Source organism: Pleurodeles waltl, chromosome 2_2 (assembly GCF_031143425.1).
Source record: "Pleurodeles waltl isolate 20211129_DDA chromosome 2_2, aPleWal1.hap1.20221129, whole genome shotgun sequence".
NCBI lineage: Eukaryota > Metazoa > Chordata > Amphibia > Caudata > Salamandridae > Pleurodeles > Pleurodeles waltl.
In genome coordinates, this window is record NC_090439.1 from 1,171,090,841 (window position 1) to 1,171,113,340 (window position 22,500).

The window sequence follows — 22,500 nt, forward strand, 5'->3', positions numbered from 1 at the left end:
TGCCCAGCACTGCTCTAATTTAAGAGGTGAAGACACCTCTTTAAACATTACATTTCAGTTGATTTAACAGTCCACAACTAGCTAACTCCCCTGTCACATGTTGACTTTGTGCTTGTCTTTGACCCTGAACAGTGCTATGCTGCCCTTTTGCTAGGTTCTTGCTCTCATATCACACATTAAGAATCTGGCATTATCTCACAGGAATGTTTAATATGTACCATGTTAAATCTTTCCTTCGATCTACAAATATACTTTGGTAATCTTTCATTTCTCACTTGTGATGTTTAAACTCCCACTAGCTTTGTGTCCATGGAACAGACTGACATATTGGCTCTGTGGTGCTGTTGTTTTAATTGTCAAAGAATTATTCACCATATGCAACAGAAATGCGTAGACAAGAACTTTTAAGCAGAATACAGCATCCACAATCTGAATGAGTCGAAAACATGCCACTAAATGGCTTGCTATGGTGGAGCCAGGCCAGGCTGTCTTTCTCCTCCATGAAGACAACCTGGGAAAGTAGAATTTTGCTGGCACTCTGTTGACAAGTGGCAAGAATATTTAAAAATTCAGCTTGAGTTGGAAAGCTGTGGGATGAAAAGTCTTCAAGGACGTTTATTCCTTAGTCTCTTCTCGGTGTGTCTAGGCCCTGTCTGCCTTTCCTTCAAATGCAGATTTAGACTTGACTACTTGTGATCCGGTGTTGGGTGCTGGACAGATGGTGGCCTGCACTGAGGTGTGTGTTGGAGTGTGTATGCGCATGTGTGGACACACTCACATGCACCCTGCCTCCTTTCTGTCTTCCTCTTACAGTGTATGAAGTGCTTTAGTTGTTTACAATGGGTTATCCACATTGGTGCTGACCTCCTCATCTCAGTCTTCTGCTAGTCTTTAAGCCATGCATTTCCCCCAGTCTTTTCTTTGGAACTACCCGGTAGAATCCCCAGTTTAAGATGGGGTGTCTTAACCTCTTCCATCTCACGACATTCTTCTTTGGAGCTCAAAAAGCTAACACTTTCCTCTGTAAACAAGAGTGATCATGTATGAGGTCATGGTATTACACTGGAAGCCCTCCTTCTCTAACTAGAAATATTCCTAGCACGTTTCAGTCTCCAAGACCACCAGACCATACTCTGTTGAGCTTGATCCTGAATCACTGTCCGGTCTGAGACAATCCCCTCATTAACAGTCACTCCTCTGTAGCTTTGTACATCTATGCTAGGCCTTTGGTTCCAGCACACTGCTTTGTACTCTGTGATAACATGCATTACATATATTTGTGTTTTACCAATCTGTTTCTGCTACTGACATGCCGCAAGCTTTCTGGAGCAGTAAATAATATAAATGTACATTAAGCACATAGTCTTGTATTGGCAAGGACTGTATGTTGGCTCTCTCATCTTTGCAAGGGGCCCTTGAACTCGGTGAAGATTATATGCAGATATTGGCACAAGGGTCTGACCACAGAAGTCATGGAGGCAACACAAGAGATTGGCTCCTCCATCCAGCAATGTAAATGCCCTTAGCACCTGGGTTCTTTAATTTTAGTCGTAGATATTACCCTGCGAATAACACACCTGAGCGTGCTCCCAAACAAAGCGAAGTTGAATTTACTCATGATTGCTCTGTCAGTCACATTTAAATGAAAGTTTGCTTTTGAGTTGTTTCCAGGCCTATGGCATTGTTTGGAAGGCAGTTGACCGGAGGACTGGAGAAATCGTAGCTGTTAAGAAAATATTTGATGCTTTCAGGAACCGGACCGATGCGCAGGTGAGGAGAAAAATTCTGTTTGTTGACGAATTAGATTGTTGTTGTGGGAGAGATGACTGCAGAAAGAAAATGTATGTGTGCATGCACATGTCTGCATTTGTGGCATCATGCCATGAGCCTCTGTGAGATTGGAGAAGGTTGTGTTGCACAAGGTTCTGTATATACAAATGATGGTGGTGGGTAGAATGTATTTACAATGATTTTCTAGCATCAGGTGCATTTTAAAACTTGAGAGATCAGTGACGTCATAACATTTCAGTGTAAGCATCCTATTGACATGGCATTACATGTGCATATCCTAATTCTCATGCTGTACTCTGGGATTGTCCCTTTACAATAATTTCAGGAATCCTGACCTATAACAAACGTAGTCAATGATAAATCGGAGCATTTAACATTTTAATTCTACCCTAGTACTCATTTCGGTGGGTCACCTTTAATACGTTCTCCAGTACTTTCTGCTCTACCCTTTAATGCCTTCCTCTTCCCTTTGACCCCCAGTGATGAAAAGCGTAGGAGCTCTTCAGCCAAGTCCATATCACGGGTATGAGATCATGAACTCCAGTATGCATTTGGTCCAGCGATGCTGTGTGGGCTTCCTCTGTTCAATGAAGGCCCCTGTGAGAATCTGTGATCTTTGCTGCAGGTATCTCACTGCTGCTGCTTTTCCATAAAGAGCTTTAACTTTCCAACTCTTAAACAGAGGTAGATAATTGAATAGCTCATCAGCATAGGAAGAGATTGGGTGACCCTTCAAGCCTGCTTTGTCCAAGAGCTGGCTTCCATAGGCTGTTACCTCTAGGACGGGCTGTCCTGTTGTCAGTTCAGCTTTCTTTTGCTGCAGTATGAAAACAACCCCAACTAGGTGCTTGTTAGCACTCTCCGAATCACGCACATAGGAAACCGGTGCCTAATATTCCCAACGGAACATCAGATCCTTCTTGTGGCTTAACACCACAAACCAGCTTGGATCACACAGTCCTCAAGTGGTTCCTTTCCATGGAAAGACACACAACAAGCTGTTCATCGACATAGAGATATTACGGTTCTTTCCACTTCTCGCCACCCGCAGCGTCCGTGAAGGCGCCGCCCTGTAACCAGTAATCTTCATGCTCTAGATGGAAACGGTGGATACTCTACTCGTAAATCTGCATATTACCATCACCTGATATGACGGTGACATAGAGCTTGGTTTCAAAACATCATCAGCCAACAGCACCCAGTGGGTAAAATCTATCTCTAGTTCACTGAAGCCTAGACCTCTGGCTTCTGCTTACAGCTAAACCTACCAAAACAGAACACATGTTCCTTAATGGTGATTCCTGAACCCCAGTAGCCAGTCTTGGTTCTCTGTGACGAGATGAGTGACTTCTCTCTCTGTCCTCCCGAACATCACGTCAATTGACTTCTACATTGCTCCACAATATATCTTCAAATGGTGCATGTGCAGCAGTTGCAGCTGGTGCCCACTTTGGCCCTAATTATGAGTGCCGGGAGCAGTATCCAAGGAGAGTAGGAGCTACCGCTCTAGTACATTCTATTTTTTTCTAGTGTTTCTGGATCTGGACTACTTGGGCCTGCAAACTCTGCACTTGCTTATTCTGGGTCCCCGTTTCTAGAGTGGACCTGCGAGGGCGATGTGCAGCTGCTATTCCTGCTCCCAGCCTGTACCATATGCCAAACAGTGGAATGCAAAATTAGGTCCCCGCTCAGGGATGTGGAGTAGTTAGAAGGGAGCTGGGAGAACTTGGGACCCCAAGAGGTGATTACCTTGATGACCCCCAGCAACCAGGAGAGCAGAGGTAAGTTACTTCGTCTTCCCATAGACTAACAAGGGGACTTGAAAAAGGAACTTTGCAAGAAAAGGAACAGTAAAGTAGAACCCAACAGTGGATTCTGATGGATACAACTACCTGTGGATTCCTCACCTAATGAATACTCCCATTGCGCCAGCATTCGACGGAAATCTTCTTCCTAGCTTCTGCACGTCGACGTGGACGTCACAATTGCCCACCCGACGCCGTCTGACGTCATTCAGGCATTAAGAGGTCCTCGCCGACGTCAGTTCCCTTTTTTCCGTGCCATTCGAAACGGTAATCTTCAAGGGAGCTACTGTTGCTGTTCGACAGTTAGTGTGTTTTTGGCTATTTTTACTTTGAGACATTACAATGTCGCAAAGAAAGTCAGGATTCAAGCCCTGCCGAGAGTGTGGAGGCAAAATGTCGGTAACGAACCCACATTCTGACTGTTTGTGGTGTCTGAGTTCCGACCACAATGTTGACAAGTGCGATTCTTGTCAACACATGAATCCGAAGGCCCTGAAAGAACGTGAGGCCAAACTTTTTCTTGCAAAATCAAAGAAGAAGGAGAAAAGACGTCACCGAAAGTCGTCGTCACCGAAGTCACATCGGCGTCATCAGGACTCCCGGCGCCGTCGAGAATCTCTGCGCCAGTCAAGCAGGGAGAGGTCTCGATCGAGGTCACCTTCGACTCGCCGTCGGAAGACTTGGGAAGTTAGTCCCACTGTCTCTCCCCAGCCGACGACGCCGTTACCTTCTCCGGCTTCACCGACTTCGCCCATGTCATTGGTTAATCCTCCTTCAGTGTTTGAGGTTCCACAGCCTCAGGTGTTTTCTCCGTCTATGCAGACGTCGAGACCGGCGTCGATGTCGCCTTCGAACCAGGCACCTCAGTACCCGGCTTTCCCGGCCCCTGGAGCTGATAGTACCGCATTCTTGAATGCGATGTTCTCCATCTTCCAACAGATGGCTCCAGGTGGTGGACCGGCTGGTCCTTCAGACCCTTTGGCCTTTAACATGGGTGCTCCGGCTCCACTTCGACCGGCACCCTTTATGCCCTTTCTTCCCCTGGGAAACGTGGGCTCGGCGCCGGTATCGGCCCCTGCGGCTTCGGCCCCTGCGGCTTCGGCCCCTGCGGCTTCGGCTCCTGCGGCTTCGGCGTCTCAGCCAGCGACGCCGACTCGACCTTCTCCGACTCCGGAACAGTCTTCGCTCCGTCCTGCTCCACGTTCGGTGCCGAAGAAAACCATGGTGCCTTTAGACCCGGCGTCTGACGGATCCGAAGATCGGCGTCAGGCTTCGATGTCCGCTGACGCCATGTCGACGGCGAGGATAGAGGAGAGACTGCATTCGAGGAGGCTTGCTCTTCGCCTCCTTGAAGAACAGGAATACCGGAGACAAGCTTTGGAGAAAGGGGAGATTGAGGACTCTTGTGAGGCTCTCCATGGCTTGGACACTGCTAGTGGCCTGGACACCTCTCCTGAATGGGACTTGTCATCACCTGGGGAGTACACAGAGGAGGCAGCCTCTTTTCATTCAGTCATTAGAAAGGCGGCTGACTTTCTAGACCTCCCTTTGCCAGTGACTGAGACCAAGCCTAATATCTTGACGGAAGTGTTGCATCCTGCCTCTACATCTGCAGAGCCACTTTTGCCTTTCAGTGAGGCACTACTGGACCCCATTATGGAAGTCTGGAAGAAGCCGGTGTCTTCTTCGGCCGTGAATAGATCTGTGGCTCGGAGGTATCGGGTTACACCGGCTGATCCAGGCTTTCTTTCCAGGCATCCAACACCTGAAAGCCTGGTGGTTCAGGCTTCGTGCTCAGCTCAATCTGCTCCTGGGTCCTTTCCAGCTGTGCCCTCGGATAGAGACTCTAAAAAGATAGACATGTCATTGAAGAAGGTTTTCTCGTCATGTAGCATGGCTTTGAAGTCCACCAATGCTACATGCATCTTAGGGAGATACATTTACGCCCTGATGGACGAGATTAAATCGACGCACACAGAGGTTCCTCAAGAATTATTAAGCCTGGTCTCTGATGCTCAGGCAGCAGCAACCCAGGTTATTCAATCTGGGTTGGATACATCTGACTCGGTTGCTAGAGCAATGGGCACTGCTGTGGCTACGAGGAGGCAGGCCTGGCTTCGTAGCTCTGGTTTTTCCTCTGATGTGCAATCGACCCTCTTGGACCTTCCTTTTGATGGTGACAAGCTTTTCGGCGCCAAGGCAGATTCAGCCTTAGAAAGGTTCAAGGAGAGTAGGGCCACTGCCAAGTCGTTGGGCTTGCAAGCCACTTCTTCTGCTTCCTCCAGATTTTTTAGGAGGTTTTGAGGATTTGGTCGTGATTCCTCCTCCTCCTTTCGAGAAAAATTCCAGCAACCCACCTCTGCTCTCTCCTATAGATCTTTCAGAGGGAGGGGTAGGGTCCGTACCAGGGGAGCCACTCAGCAGCACTCTGCCTCTTCCTCATCCTCTGGAGGGGTGCAGCATGGGAAGCAGCCTTAGGCTTCCGCCAATTCCTTCTCACTCCACTCCTGTAGGGGGGAGGTTACTGAATTTTCTCCACAAGTGGGAGGTCATAACATCAGACTCCTGGGTTACCAGCATTGTGAGAAAAGGCTATACCCTACCCTTTTGGGAGTTTCCGCCCCCCATCCCACCACGTCCTTCCTATTGTTCAGAAGAACACCTCCTGTTGCTAGAACAGGAGGTTCAAGTCCTCCTTTCAAAGGGCGCGGTGGAGTTGGTTCCAGAGCAGGAAAGGGGTCAGGGTTGTTACTCGAGATACTTCCTGATTCCCAAGAAGGATGGTCGGTTGAGGCCAATCCTGGACCTGAGGATCTTGAATTGGTTTCTCAAACAGGAAAAGTTCAAGATGCTGACCCTAGCTCAGGTACGTTTGGCGCTGAACAATGGAGATTGGATGGTGTCTGTCGACTTGCAGGATGCTTACTTTCATATCCCGATACTCAAGTCGCACAGGAAGTATCTCCGGTTTGTGGTGGGGTCGCAGCACTATCAGTTTGCAGTCCTCCCGTTTGGTCTTACTTCAGCACCTCGAGTCTTCACGAAGGTGATGTCGGTGGTTGCAGCGGAGCTCAGAAGGAAGGGGATAGCAGTATTTCCTTATCTGGACGACTGGTTGATCAAAGCCAAGTCTCCGGAGCTCGTGTTGCATCACCTTCAGTCGACTACTCAGTTGTTGTTCGACCTGGGTTTTTCGGTGAACCTGCCCAAATCTCACCTAGAGTCCTCTCAGCGCCTCCTGTTCATAGGGGCAGTACTGGATACAACATTGAATCGAGCCTTTCCTCCGCTTCAGCGGATTCAGGACATTCAGGCATTGGTTCCAATGTTTCGAAGTGGAGCGGTTATTCCGGTCCTCAAGGTCCTACGCCTGCCTGCTCGGCCTGTTTGCTTCTTGCATACTGTTAGTCACTCACGCTCGCTGGCACATGAGGGCTCTTCAGTGGTGCCTCCGAAAGCAGTGGTCTCAACACAAAGGAGATTTCCAAGTTTCGGTGAGAATCTCCAGAGATGCTGCCACGGATTTGAAATGGTGGATTGCGGACGGCAATCTTACCCGAGGAAGGCCGTTCTCGCAAGCTCTGCCTGTGGCCACGGTAATAACGGATGCTTCCACTCTAGGGTGGGGAGCTCATCTGGGGGACCTGGAGATCAAGGGTCTTTGGTCTCCAGTAGAATAGATGTTTCATATAAATCTGTTGGAGTTACGGGCTGTACGTCTGGCTCTCAAGGCCTTCCTCCGATCCCTTCGCGGTCAGTCAGTTCAGGTCCTGACGGACAATACTACCGCGATGTGGTATATAAACAAACAGGGAGGTGTAGGGTCGTACCTTCTCTGCAGAGAAGCTCTTCGGCTATGGTCCTGGGCAAAGGACCATCAGATTTGCTTGGTAGCAAATCATCTGGCCGGAGTCTTGAACGTACGTGCGGACAGTCTCAGTTGCTGTTTCTCGGCCGATCACGAGTGGCGTCTCCATCCGGATCAAGTCCGTCTAATCTTCCAGATGTGGGGGTTTCCTCGGATAGATCTGTTTGCCACTCGGGAGAACTCGCACTGCCCGTTATTCTGCAGCCTCCAGTATCCGGGACAAGGAGCATTGGGGGACGCGTTTCAGATGACCTGGTGCGACCAGTTGCTTTACGCGTTTCCCCCCATACCCTTGATTCCTCGTTGTTGGAAAATGGGTTATTGGTAAGGGCAGGTAGGTACCTACACTTAGCAATAGGCCACTAACCTCCACTAAGGTCCAGTTAGGTCTCAGTGAATTAACCCCAGCTCAACCCTTGGTAGCTTGGCAACGAGCGTCAAGGCTTAACTTAGGAGACAGTGTGTAAAGCATTCAAATATCACAAAACAGTAATTAAATAAAACACAGGAAACAGTTTAAAAATCCAAAACCAATTTATAAAAATAGATTATATTTTTATCTTTAAAATGACACCAAAACGAATAAAATCAGATAAGGGGAACCGGAGATATGAATTTTTAAAGAATTTTTTTTTTTTTAGCGCCTAGAAACAAAAAGCGCCAATCGGGTCATCTGGTTGCACCTCGCCCGGGGCAAAGTCAAAGTTTCAGGCCGACCGCGATGGAGCCCTGCTCGGCTACAGGCCGCGGGAGGCCTCGGTTAAAATGTTACCTTCACACTTAGTCTTTTTTCCGAAAATTTTCTTCAGCGGGACGAACCTGCCAGTCCAATCCGACCTCCTGGAGCCCTTCTCCGGATACGCAATGCTGGAATCCTCGGTGGAGATTTTTACCTTCGGACTTAGTGGTTTTTTCGAGGTGAAAATCCTTCGACCGGGGTAAACCTGGATCTTGATCCGACGTCCATGGAGCCCTTCTCGGATACGCTGGCTGGGAGGTCCCGGTCAACTTTTTACCTTCGGACTTAGTCTCTTTTTCTGAGATTTTCTTTACCGGGACGAACCAGCAAATCAGGCCGGGTCGCGGTTGAGGCAAGCCGGCTAGAGTTGCCGCGGCGGGTCGGTCCCTCTATGGAGCTTTTTTACAAAAGTTGTCCAAACTTCTCCAAACTTCTGGGGCTTCTCCCAGATGTCCTGTTAAGGTTCTTTTGGGGTCCACAGCTCACCCCAAGGGTCCAGAAGTTCTGAGATGGTCCTTGGGGAGTGCGGACTACAACTCCCAGAATGCACGTGGCGCAAACTCCTTTTTGGCCACTGGACAGTGGTCAGCTGGCCGCTTTCTTCAGGAGTTGGTGCAGGGGACTCTGGTTAGCAATTTTTCACCTGTAGCAAACAGGGAGTCCCTCCTTGAACCAGTTGAAGCCAGACAAAGTCCTTCTTGTGGTGAAGCCCAGGTGTGCAGCTGGTGCAGTCCTTCTGAGTGCAGGTTCCAGGTGCAGGCCAGGGGTCTAGCAGGGCAGTCCTTCTTCTTCTGTAGTTCTTCCTTGTTGGATGTGGTAGGGAACTGAGGTGTGGGTGCAGGTCTGCCAGTTTTATCCTTGCTCCTGGGTGAAAAGCAGGGGGGTCCTGGTTCTCCAATCAGGTGCAGGGTCCTTCCCCCGGTGATGACCACTTCCTGGGAAGTGTGGCAAAAATCCATCCCAGGAGGCAACATTCTCTAAAAATCCATCATGGCTGAATCTGATTTTTGGAGGTTACATCTGGCTGAGCCCACCCACTGGTGTGGCTAAAAATCATAAACACACCCCTCTCCTGCCCTCTCCTAATCTAATCAAGGGGGCACCTAGTTGTCTGGGGTTGCATGATGTGCGGGTGTTGCTGGTTGCTCCAAATGTCCTTCTCTGCCTTTGAAGACCAGTTTGGCAGCCCTCCCCCTTCCTGCCTCACCATCTGCTGAGGGGATATTCCTTCCCACAGGCACATTCCTTTGTGTGAAGCCAGGCCACTTCACACCTCATCAAGGCAGCTTGGCCAAGCTGCTCAGGCTGGCCATCAGAGCACAGCAGCAAAAACAATGCAGGGCTGAAATTGGCAACTTTTCAGGTAAATTTTAAAACTCTTTACCTGAACAAGTTATATTAAATCCAACAACTGGAAGTTGTGGGACTTATTACAACAATTAATTTGATTCCAAACTCTTGGTATGCATCATTTAAGGAGACTTTAAAAATTAAAATAAAGTCTCCCCATTCTAGCCTATGAAGGCCATTTACTACAATGAGGGAAAAGCAAATTTGGCTGTTTTTATCTCACCAGGGCCTATAAAACTATTTTTATAAAGTCCCTGCTTATGGTTACATGGCACCCAGCCCTAGGGGCACATAGGGCACACCTTAGGGGTGACTTATATGTACAAATAAGGTAGTTTAAGACTTTGGAACTACTTTTAATTCCAAAGTCGAATTTGCATGTAACTTTAACTTAAAAGCAGCCAGCAAGGCAGGCCTGCCTTTAAAATGACACTGGGCACCTCAGCAGTGCACCTATGGGTGCACTACCTATGCTGTGGTCCCTAAACCTACATGCCCTACCATATACTAGGGACTTATAGGTAGGTTAACTTAGCCAATTATAATTAGCCTAATTTGCATATCCATTTTACACAGAGCACAGGCCCTGGGACTGGTTAGCAGTACCCAGGGCACCATCAGAGTCAGTAAAACACCATCAAAAAGTGGAAAATGGGGGCAAAAAGTTAGGGGGCCTCTGCAATCAGCCCTGTTTTCTCACACTCGTGTATTGAGGAAAATTCGCCAAGACCGGGCCCAAGTTATCTTAATAGCTCCGGATTGGCCGAGGAGGGTATGGTACACGGACCTTCTCCAACTCTCACTGTGCCCTCCGCTCCGTCTCCCTCTCAGGGCAGACCTCCTCTCGCAGTCTCAGGGGCAGGTTTTACACCCCCACCTCCAGAGCCTGCACCTTCATGCCTGGAGATTGAACGGGGCAACATGAGTTCTTTCTCTCTCCCGCCTGATGTAGTGGATGTTATCTTAGCGGCCAGGCGACACTCCACTAAATCTATCTACGCTAATAGGTGGTCTAAATTTGTGGTTTGGTGTGGAGAGAGGCAAATTGATCCCTTACATGCTCACTTATCAGATATTTTATCTTTCGCATTGTCTCTGGCACAGAGGGGTTGTGCAGTGGCTACGGTTAAGGGATACTTGTCTGCCCTATCAGCCTTTCTTTGTCTTCCAGACCAGCCTTCTTTATTCAAATCCCCTATAGTACTTAGATTCTTGAAAGGTCTTGTTAATAAATTCCCTCCTACTCCTTTCATTGTGCCTCAGTGGGATTTAAACTTGGTTCTAACTTTTCTTATGGGGTCCCCTTTTGAGCCTATGCATTCTTGCCCCATAAGATTATTGGTCCTAAAGACGGTTTTTCTGGTTGCAATTACTTCTGCAAGGAGAGTGAGTGAGTTGCAAGCTCTATCTGTAAAACCCCCTTATACATCTTTTTATGGGGATAAGGTGGTGTTGAGGACCAAGGCTGCTTTCCTACCGAAGGTTGTTTCACCCTTTCATATGGCCCAGACGATTACTCTTTCCACATTTTATCCTCCGCCTCATCCTTCAAAGGAAGAAGAGAGACTTCATCGCTTAGATCCAAGGAGAGCGCTAAGCTTTTATATAGATAGAACGAAGGATTTCAGGCTGGAGGATCAGCTCTTCATCGGGTACGTGGGAAAGAGGAGAGGAAAGGCAGTCCACAAGAGCACACTCTCCAGGTGGGTTGTACTTTGCATTAAAATGTGTTACTCTTTAGCAAAGAAAGAACCCCCTGATGGTATAAGAGCTCATTCCACCAGAGCTAAGTCAGCCTCTTCGGCCTTGGCTAGGGGTGTTCCTGTGGTTGACATCTGCAAGGCCGCAACTTGGTCATCCCTTCACACTTTTGCGAAGCATTACTGCTTGGACTCTGAGGTCAGAAGGGATGGCCATTTTGCACGGTCAGTGCTGCAGGATTTCTTGGTTTGACCATTCAGGCACCCACCACCGAGTGCGGTACTGCTTTGGGACTCTATTCATTAGGTGAGGAATCCACAGGTAGTTGTATCCATCAGAAGAACGAGTTACTTACCTTCGGTAACGACTTTTCTGGTGGATACATTAGCTACCTGTGGATTTCTCATGGTCCCACCCGCCTCCCCGTTGCCTGTCTGGTCTAACCAAGTAGTTCTTGAGTGTGCTCCTCTTGGTTTTGAGGACTTGTACATATTCTGTATATATGTTCATATGTATATATAATTGTTTGTATATTCATTAACTTGTTTAAAAAAAAAAAAAAAGAAGAAGAATTAAGTTCTTAGAATGATGCATTTATTTGGAATTTCATTAAATATTGCTATTTGTTCATTTATCTCAATGGCCTATTATTCTCAGGCAGGTAAAAAATGTTGGTACTGACGTCGGCACGTCGGCGAGGACCTCTTATTGCCTGAATGACGTCAGACGGCGTCATGTGGGCAATTGTGACGTCCTCGTCGACGTGCAGAAGCTAGGAAGAAGATTTCCGTCGAATGCTGGCGCAATGGGAGTGTTCATTAGGTGAGGAATCCACAGGTAGCTAATGTATCCACCAGAAAAGTCGTTACCGAAGGTAAGTAACTCATTCTTCTGGAAGAAGAGGGCCTGCAAAAGAAGGGGACAGAGTCCTGTCCACACACGAGTGTCGAGGTGGGGCAGAAGCCACTACCCATCCTTCTGTGGAAGAAGATCCGGGACGACTGTGGAAGATGAAGGTTAGCTACAGAGCCCGGGAGCTGCAGAGGAGTCCCTGAAGTTATGCAGAAGCTGTACCACGCCAGTCGCTGGGTCACAGTCGGGTCAGTGGTCAGGAGGACCACCAACAAGCCTTGGCAAGTGCAAATCTGGACAGAAGAGGATTTACAGAGATGAAGAGGACAAGCAAAGGGGGACTCGACCCTTGGAGGGGAGTCCAGGCCGACCCTCATCAGTTGGGAGAGCCAGCAGAAGCAGTTGTAACCCCCACAGGCAACCCACTGGCAGCAGGCACAGTAAGCTGCAGTGACTCCCAGTCAGCACACCTGGAGAAGAGCCCCACGTCGCTGGAGAAGCAGAGAGGGAACTGTCCTTGCAAGGATGAAGTCCTGGTGGCCAGGCTGCTTGAAGATCCCTCGGAGCAGGAGTCAATGAGCCTTGGTTGCTGCAAGAGTCGAGGTGCACATGGATTCTGCCCTGCAAGGAGAGGAAGGGGCTCACTGTCTCCCAAGATGGACAGAAGGCAGAGAGGACGACTGAGAACCACCACCTGTGTTGGCGGATCCACGCAGTTCCAGTGGAGAGCAGACCCCAGCAGTCGGATGTCGTTGTCTTAGGTGCCTGAGGATGCTGGGGAGTGACTCTTTGACCCCAAGGGAGATTCCTTCTTTGTGGAGCTGAAGTCTTACTGACCACCCGAAGATGCACAGGTGGAAATGTTACAATTGTTGGAAGGAGCCGGAGAAACAATGTTGCAAGGCAAGGTAGTCTCGGGAGTTACAGGCTTGTTTGGTTCCTGTGAAGTCCAGCAGCTGTTCCCGTGTCCAGGAGCAGAAGAGGTCAATGCAGAGGAGTCCTGGTGGAGTCTTGCACGCCGAATCTGGGGACCCATCTGCAACGGAGTACCTAAAAAGCCCTAACAGAGGGCTTGGTCACTCTGCAGGGTGACCACCTATCGGGGGGGGGTCACTGGAATCATGCCACTAATACCGGCATTAGTATTGGGGTATGATTCGGACATGTTTAGTTACCATTATGTAGCTGAACCACAGGTAGTAAGTGACCTGTGGCCAGTACATGGGTAAAATGGTTTCCTCGCATTTACGAAGTTCAGTGCATTGGAACTGGAGTACGTAGGGGCACCTTTGCTTCTGCAGGGGTGCCCTCACACACAGTGACCTGCACCCTACTCTTTGGTCTGAAAGAACCTACCACAGGGGTGACTTAGAGTGACCTGGTGCAGTGACCAGCAGTAAAAGGGTGCATGCACCTTTTCATGCAGGCTGCAATGACAGGCCTGCAGACACAGTGTGCCTGTGCTCCCAAGGGTATCATAATATATGGGGGACCCCTGGTGTACCAATGCCCTGGGTACCTACGCATATACTAGGTACTTGCAGGAGTACACCAGTATGCCAGTTGTGTAGTGTAAAGGGTACCAAAGCAACCACATTGAGGAGAGCTCACACTCACTGGGGTCCTGGTTAGCAGGATCCCAGTGAAAACAGTCTATGCACACTGATAAAAGGCAAAATGTGGAGGTAACCATGCCAAAAAGAGCGACTTTCCTACAGAGTACACTACATGTATAGAGATTATTAATTTTTCAGAGGCACCAAGATATACATTCTGTGCTTGATGGATTTGTTACATGTTCTACTGTAGTCTGTTTTCCTTGGAGAGGAACCATGTTACACCCACTTTCTGATTTTGTTTTAAACATATTTGTTTTGAGTTTCTGTTTTATTTATTTTCTGCATTTGTTTTGTTCTAGAGAACGTTCCGTGAAATCATGTTTCTGCAGGTAAGTCGCTATCAGGCTTGCCACATCTTTGTTTTGCTTTGCGTATGTACCATTTGCACTCTCCCATGTCCATCTCTTGTTATAGTAGCCTCAGTAGATGGCCCCGCTTCATCCTGAACTTCTCCATGACTTTATTCGGCTTCCATCTGTCTCATGTCATCAGCTAGGCATTGCCAACTTCCCCTCTTATTCCCATGCACCATGTGTTCTCTACATAGCTATGGTATTCCTTCTGTACTCTGCCTCCATTTCACATCTGCTGTATGGTCACCTCCTCTCTTGTGAGCTCTGTTCTGGTTCATCCTGATTCTCTCTTGCCATTGATGTTCTTTCAGCACTTTGGTTTTCTGTTAAAGGCGTAACCCTGTATAGACCACTTGACCCACTCATTTATGGGGGTCCTAACTGGCAACTGTCCACAGACATTTTGCTGGAATGTATACGAAAAACATTTTGTGGACAAACAGCATGGGTTGTGTTAATTGCGCACAACATCTTATCAGTGATTATGTGCAAACCCCTGTTTGCACCTAGCTTTGGATTTGCATAAGGACCATAATATGACCATTTGCACATTTGCCTGATGTGATGTTTCATTTGGAACTGAGCTGTGGCAGATTGTCGTAGCTGCATCCCAATCCATGATTCCACATTCGCAGTTTGAGATGACTATGACTTTCTTCGGACTGTTTTATTGCTGCTACTGTTGTATATTGGCACATATGTCTCACTTGCTAATTCTTCATCCAAAGCGAAGACGTGGAAGTGACTCTACCTCTATTTATGTATAGTTAAAAAGAAGCACAGTAAAATAAATTGTAGGCAATACGAATTACTCTAAAATACTGTTAGAAAAAAACAAAATCTGTAAACATTTGGAAAGTAAAACTATAGTTTTAATTTTTTTAAATTAATTTTCCGTTGCTGCAGATTAACATCACAAGTCATTTTGAAGTCACAGTCCCATACAGTTCAATTTAATGGTATCGCCCATTAATGATTCTCTGCTCTGTCCAAATATTTAGTTTGAGTAAAGCGATTTGTAATACAACTTTAACATTTTCCTCTGCTGGCATGCTTTATGTAGTCCAAAAGTAATACATGATTTTACGTTTGCAGTCACTCCCTATTATTTTTGTTACTGCTTTATCTTAATCACTTGATTAGTAATGTGTTTAGCTAATCTAAATGCGGTGCTGAGATGAGGCTCTCTGTTTTGTCTGAAGGTGTGTCAAAAGAGGGGTAACCACCCATGGATTTGTTTCCTCCCCAGGAATTTGGCGAACATCAAAATATCATCAAATTGCTGAATGTCATCCGGGCGCAGAATGATAAGGACATCTACCTGGTCTTTGAGTACATGGGTGAGGCACGACTTTCTTCCTGATGCTCACTGTACTCCAGGTCATGGGTTTTCAGAGAAGACGCCTACATAAGAGTAAACATTAGTCGGATGCGTCTGTGCTCGATTTGCAACAAATATTCATGAAACAGTCACCGAAATTCTAATTGTTGGTGCTGGGATTTCATTAATTTATTATTATTTTTTTTTAGCTTCATTTCCAATTGAAAGAACCTGTATGAAGCACAATAATTCAGAATATGTAATTAAAGCCCTGATGTAAGATGTTAGACTGTAGCTAAAGGTTGTTACCCATAGTGTGTGTATATGGAGCATGAGTGGAAGGGGTGGAAGGTGAACAGAAGTAGTAGAAATGTTTTAAGCAGTTGGAGAAATAATGAGGTTAGAGTAATGCAGATGGTTAAGGCTGCCACAGGTATAACTTAAGAGAGAAATATCTTTGCTTTGAAAGCTCATGTTGGGTGAATGTGTTGATGGCAGCTGGCACCGGCCGACAGAAATATTACTACTAGTATATGATGATCACTTGGTAGCGATGTAAGCAGCAATACTTAATTAATATTTATGGCTACTTTTTAGATGGTTTATAGACACTGAGATGGTGGTGTGGTAGGTTTTGACCTTCACTATAAGTGGTTTTGCAGTGTAGGAGAAGCTGCTATTGAAGTGCGGAGCTTCTCGTTTGGTTGTTGACAGAGCTGAAGATGGCAGCCTCACAGTTTATACGCTCATTGTCGGGTAGTTGTAGGAGGCTGGCCTGGCTTGTAGTTGGTACCAGGGGGTACTTACACTCTGTACCAGGTCCAGTTATCCCTTAGTGTAGAAGAGGTGTTTCTAGCAGCTTAGGCTGATAGAAGGTAGCTATAGCAGAGCAGCTTAGGCTGAACTAGGAGACATGCAAAGCTCCTACTATACCACTGGTGTCATATGCACAATATCTTAAGAAAACACAATACACAGATATACTAAAAATAAAGGTACTTTATTTTTATGACAATATGCCAAAAGTATCTCAGTGAGTACCCTCAGTATGAGGATGCCAAATATACACAAGATATATGTACACAATACCAAAAATATGCATTAATAGCAAAAGGAAGTAATGCAAGCAGTGTAAGGTTACAATAGATTGCAATAGGAGCACATAGGTATAGGGGCAACACAAACCATATACTCCAAAAGTGGAATGCGAACCACGAATGGACCCCAAACCTATGTGAGCTTGTTGAGGGTCGCTGGGACTGTCAGAAAACAGTGAGGGTTAGAAAAATATCCCATCCCAAGACCCTGAAAAGTAGGTGTAAAGTGCACCTATAACCCCCAGAGAGCACCGAAGTCGTGATAGGGGGTTTCTGCAAGGAAGACCAACACCAGCAAAGCAACAACAGTGGATTTCCGGACCTGAGTACCTGTAAGACAAGGGGACCAAGTCCAAGAGTTGCGACAGTGTCGAGAGTGGGCCGCCCAGGAAATACCAGCTGAGGATGCAAGGAAGCTGCCACCGGGTGGAAGAAGCTTGGTGTTCTGCAAGAACGAAGAGGACTAGGAACTTCCCCTTTGGAGGATGGATGTCCCACGTCGTGAAGAAGCTTGCAGAGGTGTTCCCACGCAGAAAGACCGCAAACAAACCTTGCTAGCTGCAAGGGTTGCGATTAGGGTTTTTGGATGCTGCTGTGGCCCAGGAGTGACCAGGATGTCGCCACTTGGATGAGGAGACAGAGGGGGCGCCCAGCAAGTCAGGGAGCCCTCACAGAAGCAGGCAGCACCCGCAGAAGTACCGGAACAGGCACTTGGAAGAGGAGTGAACCGGAGTCCACCCGAAGACACAAAAGGGAGTCCCACAACGCTGGAGGACAACTCAGGAGGTTGTGCACTGCAGGTTAGAGTGTCGGGGACCCAGGCTTGGCTGTGCACGAAGGAAATCCTGGAAGAGTGCACAGGAGCTGGAGCAGCTGCAAATCACCGGTACCCAGCAATGCAGTCTAGCGTGGGGAGGCAAGGACTTACCTCCACCAAACTTGGACTGAAGAGTCACTGGACTGTGGGAGTCAATTGGACAGAGTTGCTGAGTTCCAGGGACCACGCTCGTCGTGCTGAGAGGGGACCCAGAGGACCGGTGATGCAGTCTTTTGTTGCCTGCGGTTGCAGGGGGAAGATTCCGTCGACCCACGGGAGATTTCTTCAGAGCTCCTAGTGCAGAGAGGAGGCAGATTACCCCCACAGCATGCACCACCAGGAAAACAGTCGAGAAGGCGGCAGGATCAGCGTTACAAGGTTGCAGTAGTCGTCTTTTCTACTTTGTTGCGGTTTTGAAGGCGTCCTGAGCAGTCAGCGGTCGATCCTTTGGCAGAAGGTGAAGAGAGAGATGCAGAGGAACTCTGATGAGCTCTTGCATTCGTTATCTAAAGAATTCCACAAAGCAGAGACCCTAAATAGCCAGAAAAGGAGGTTTGGCTACTTAGGATGGAGGACAGGCTAGCAACACAGGTAAGAGCCTATCAGGAGGAGTCTCTGACGTCACCTGCTGGCACTGGCCACTCAGAGCAGTCCAGTGTGCCAGCAGAACCTCTGTTTCCAAGATGTCAGAGGTCTGGAGCACACTGGCGGAGCTCTGGGCACCTCCCAGGGGAGGTGCAGGTCAGGGGAGTGGTCACTCCCCTTTCCTTTGTCCAGTTTCGCGCCAGAGCGGGGCTAGGGGATCCCTGAACCGGTGTAGACTGGCTTATGCAGAGATGGGCACCATCTGTGCCCATCAAAGCATTTCCAGAGGCTAGGGGAGGCTACTCCTCCCCCGGCCCTGACACCTTTTTCCAAAGGGAGAGGGTGTAACACCCTCTCTCTGAGGAAGTCCTTTGTTCTGCCTTCCTGGGCCAAGCCTGGCTGGACCCCAGGAGGGCAGAAACCTGTCTGAGGGGTTGGCAGCAGCTGCAGTGAAACCCCGGGAATGGTAGTTTGGCAGTACCCGGGTCTGTGCTAGAGACCTGGGGGATCATTCCGTCGTCCCACGGGAGATTTCTTCAGAGCTCCTGGTGCTGAAAGGAGGCAGGCTACCCCCAGAGCATGCACCACCAGGAAACAGGCGACAAAGCGGCAGGATCAGCGATACAAGGTTGCAGTAGTCGTCTTTGCTACTTTGTTGCGGTTTTGCAGGCGTCCTGAGCAGTCAGCGGTCGATCCTTTGGCAGAAGGTGAAGAGAGAGATGCAGAGAAACTCTCACGGCAGCCTGAGTGAAATAACGTCCACGTTATTTCACAGCCATTTTACACTGCACTTAAGTAACTTATAAGTCACCTATATGTCTAACCTTTACCTGGTAAAGGTTGGGTGCTAAGTTACTTAGTGTGAGGGCACCCTGGCACTAGCCAAGGTGCACATTGTTCAGGGCCAATTCCCCGGACTTTGTGAGTGCGGGGACCCCATTACACGCGTGCACTACATATAGGTCACTACCTATATGTAGCTTCACAATGGTAACTCCGAATATGGCCATGTAATATGTCTATGATCATGGAATTGCCCCCTCTATACCATCCTGGCATAGTTGGCACAATCCCCATGATCCCAGTGGTCTGTAGGACAGACCCTGGTACTGCCAAACTGCCTTTCCCGGGGTTTCACTGCAGCTGCTGCTGCTGCCAACCCCTCAGACAGGCATCTGCCCTCCTGGGGTCCAGCCAGGCCTGGCCCAGGATCACAGAACAAAGGACTTTCTCTGAGAGAGGGTGTTACACCCTCTCCCTTTGGAAAATGGTGTGAAGGCAGGGGAGGAGTAGCCTCCCCCAGCCTCTGGAAATGCTTTCATGGGCACATTTGGTGCCCATTTCTGCATAAGCCAGTCTACACCGGTTCAGGGACCCCTTAGCCCTGCTCTGGTGCGAAACTGGACAAAGGGAAGGGGAGTGACCACTCCCCGGACCTGTACCTCCCCTGGGAGGTGCCCAGAGCTCCTCCAGTGTGCTCCAGACCTCTGCCATCTTGGAAACAGAGGTGTTGCTGGCACACTGGACTGCTCTGAGTGGCCAGTGCCATCAGGTGACGTCAGAGACTCCTGCTGATAGGCTCCTTCAGGTGTTGCTAGCCTATCCTCTCTCCTAGGTAGCCAAACCCTCTTTTCTGGCTATTTAGGGTCTCTGTCTCTTGGGATTCCTTAGATAACGAATGCAAGAGCTCATCCGAGTTCCTCTGCATCTCTCTCTTCACCTTCTGCCAAGGAATCGACTGCTGACCGCGCTGGAAGCCTGCAAAACTGCAACATAGTAGCAAAGACGACTACTGCGACCTTGTAACGCTGATCCTGCCGCCTTCTCGACTGTTTTCCTGGTGGTGCATGCTGTGGGGGTAGTCTGCCTCCTCTCTGCACTAGAAGCTCCGAAGAAATCTCCCGTGGGTCGACGGAATCGTCCCCCTGCAACCGCAGGCACCAAAGAACTGCATCACCGGTACCTTGGGTCTCCTCTCAGCACGACGAGCGAGGTCCCTTGAATCCAGCAACTCTGTCCAAGTGACTCCCACAGTCCAGTGACTCTTCAGTCCAAGTTTGGTGGAGGTAAGTCCTTGCCTCCCCACGCCAGACTGCATTGCTGGGAACCGCGACTTTTGCAGCTACTCCGGCCTCCGTGCACTTCCGGTGGAAATCCTTTGTGCACAGTCCAGCCTGGGTCCACGGCACTCTAACCTGCATTGCACGACCTCCTAAGTTGTTCTCCGGCGACGTGGGACTCCTTTGCGCGACTTCGGGTGAGCACCGTTTCACGCATCCTCGTAGTGCCTGTTTCTGGCACTTCTCCGGGTGCTGCCTGCTACTGAGAGGGCTCCTTGTCTTGCTCGACGTCCCCTCTGTCCCCTGACGCAATTTGCGACATCCTGGTCCCTCCTGGGCCACAGAAGCATCCAAAAACCCTTAACGCACGATTTGCAGCTAGCAAGGCTTGTTGGCGGTCTTTCGGCGGCAAAACACTTCTGCACGACTCTCCACGGCGTGAGGGATCCGTCCTCCAAAGGGGAAGTTTCTAGCCCTTGTTCTTGCAGAAACCTACGCTTCTACTGTCCAGTAGCAGCATCTTTGCACCCACAGCTGGCATTTCCTGGCCATCTGCCCATCTCCGACTTGCTTGTGACTTTTGGACTTGGTCCCCTTGTTCCACAGGTACCCTCGACTGGAAATCCATCGTTATTGCATTGTTGGTTTGTGTCTTTCCTGCAGAATTCCCCTATCACGACTTCTATGTCCTTTGGGGAACTTTAGTGCACTTTGCACTCACTTTTCAGGGTCTTGGGGTGGGCTATTTTTCTAACCCTTACTATTTTCTAATAGTCCCAGCGACCCTCTACAAGGTCACATAGATTTGGGGTCCATTCGTGGTTCGCATTCCACTTTTGGAGTATATGGTTTGTGTTGCCCCTATCCCTATGTTTCCCCATTGCATCCTATTGTAACTATACATTGTTTGCACTGTTTTCTAATACTATTACTGCATATTTTGGTATTGTGTACATATATCTTGTGTATATTTGCTATCCTCATACTGAGGGTACTCACTGACATACTTTTGGCATATTGTCATAAAAATAAAGTACCTTTATTTTTAGTATATCTGTGTATTGTGTTTTCTTATGATATTGTGCATATGACACTAAGTGGTACTGTAGGAGCTTCACTCGTCTCCTAGTTCAGCCTAAGCTGCTCTGCTAAGCTACCATTATCTATCAGCCTATGCTGCTAGACACCCTATACACTAATAAGGGATAACTGGGCCTGGTGCAAGGTGCAAGTACCCCTAGGTACTCACTACAAGCCAGTCCAGCCTCCTACATTGGTTGTGCAGCAGAGGGATAAGTGCTTTGAGACTACTTACCACTCTTGTCATTGTACTTTTCATAAGAGAAAAATATACAAAACAAGTTCAGTGTATGTACACATAACTAAAAAGTTTAGCATTTCCTCTTTTCACTCTTTTCTAAAGTATGAAAAGTACTTCTAAACTTTCAAAAAGTTCTTTAAAAGTTTTTAAAGTTTTTTTTTCTGTCTTTCTAAAAAGCTCTAAAAACTTTTTCTCACTTTTTCTGTCACTTAAACTCTTTCTAAAAAGTCTGGCACAGGCCAAAATGTTGATCTGTCCAAACTTGCATATGACCACCTTAGCTGGAAAGGAGCAAGGAGTCTCTGTATAGAAAGAGGTTTGAGTGTAGGGAAGAATCCTTCCTTGGAATTATTGCTTAACATGCTTAGAGAACAAGATAAGGCCACAAGGGCCCCATCTGTTGAAAAAGCAGCTAATGGTTCCCAATCTGATCCAGGGACTCCCCTAGAAAAAGATTCAGGAAAGAAACTTCCTAGCCTGCCCATTACTAGACAGTCTAGCATAGTTGGTACAGATGCTGGGTCATATCATACAGATGATGTGCTCTCACATTACACTGTTAGCCAAGCTGTTAGGGTGCCTTCTGTAAGTGACAGGTCTCCTGTCCATTCTCACCATACTTTTGTGTCTAGGAATGTCCCTCCCACCCACCCTGATGACAGATTGTTAGAAAGGGAGCTCAATAGATTGCGAGTGGAACAAACCAGACTGAAGCTCAAGAAGCAACAGCTGGATTTGGATAGACAGTCCTTAGAAGTAGAGAAGGAGAGACAGAAACTGGGTTTAGAAACCCATGGTGGCAGCAGCAGTATTCCCAATAGTCATCCTGCAAAATAGCATGATTCTAGGAATCTGCACAAGATAGATCCCCCTTTTAAGGAGGGGGATGACATTAACAAGTGGTTTGCTGCACTTGAGAGGGCCTGTGTTGTACAGGATGTCCCTCAAAGGCAGTGGGCTGCTATCCTATGGCTATCATTTAGTGGAAAGGGTAGGGATAGGCTCCTTACTGTGAAAGAAAGTGATGCCAATAATTTTACAGTTCTTAAGAATGCACTCCTGGATGGTTATGGCTTAACCACTGAACAATACAGGATAAAGTTCAGAGAGACCAAAAAGGAGTCTTCACAAGACTGGGTTGATTTCATTGACCATTCAGTGAAGGCCTTGGAGGGGTGGTTACATGGCAGTAAAGTTACTGATTATGACAGCCTGTATAAC

General features: G+C 48.0%; 1 protein-coding gene across 6 annotated transcripts in view; it reads left to right on the plus strand.

Moving 5' to 3' along the window:
* The window catches only part of MAPK15 (mitogen-activated protein kinase 15), a 157,220-nt gene that overhangs the window by 23,512 nt on the left and 111,208 nt on the right, over positions 1-22,500 (plus strand). For 2 of the 6 annotated variants that reach the window (XM_069221164.1, XM_069221165.1), the window contains exons 3-5: positions 1,672-1,770; positions 14,025-14,054; positions 15,281-15,418. In XM_069221164.1, the coding sequence (XP_069077265.1) occupies positions 15,307-15,418 (112 nt within the window). In that variant the 5' untranslated portion in view covers positions 1,672-1,770; positions 14,025-14,054; positions 15,281-15,306. Of the gene's footprint in view, positions 1-1,661; positions 1,771-14,024; positions 14,055-15,280; positions 15,419-22,500 lie in introns of all 6 variants that reach the window. The other 4 variants (XM_069221162.1, XM_069221163.1, XM_069221167.1 and 1 more) reach the window with 3 other exon arrangements.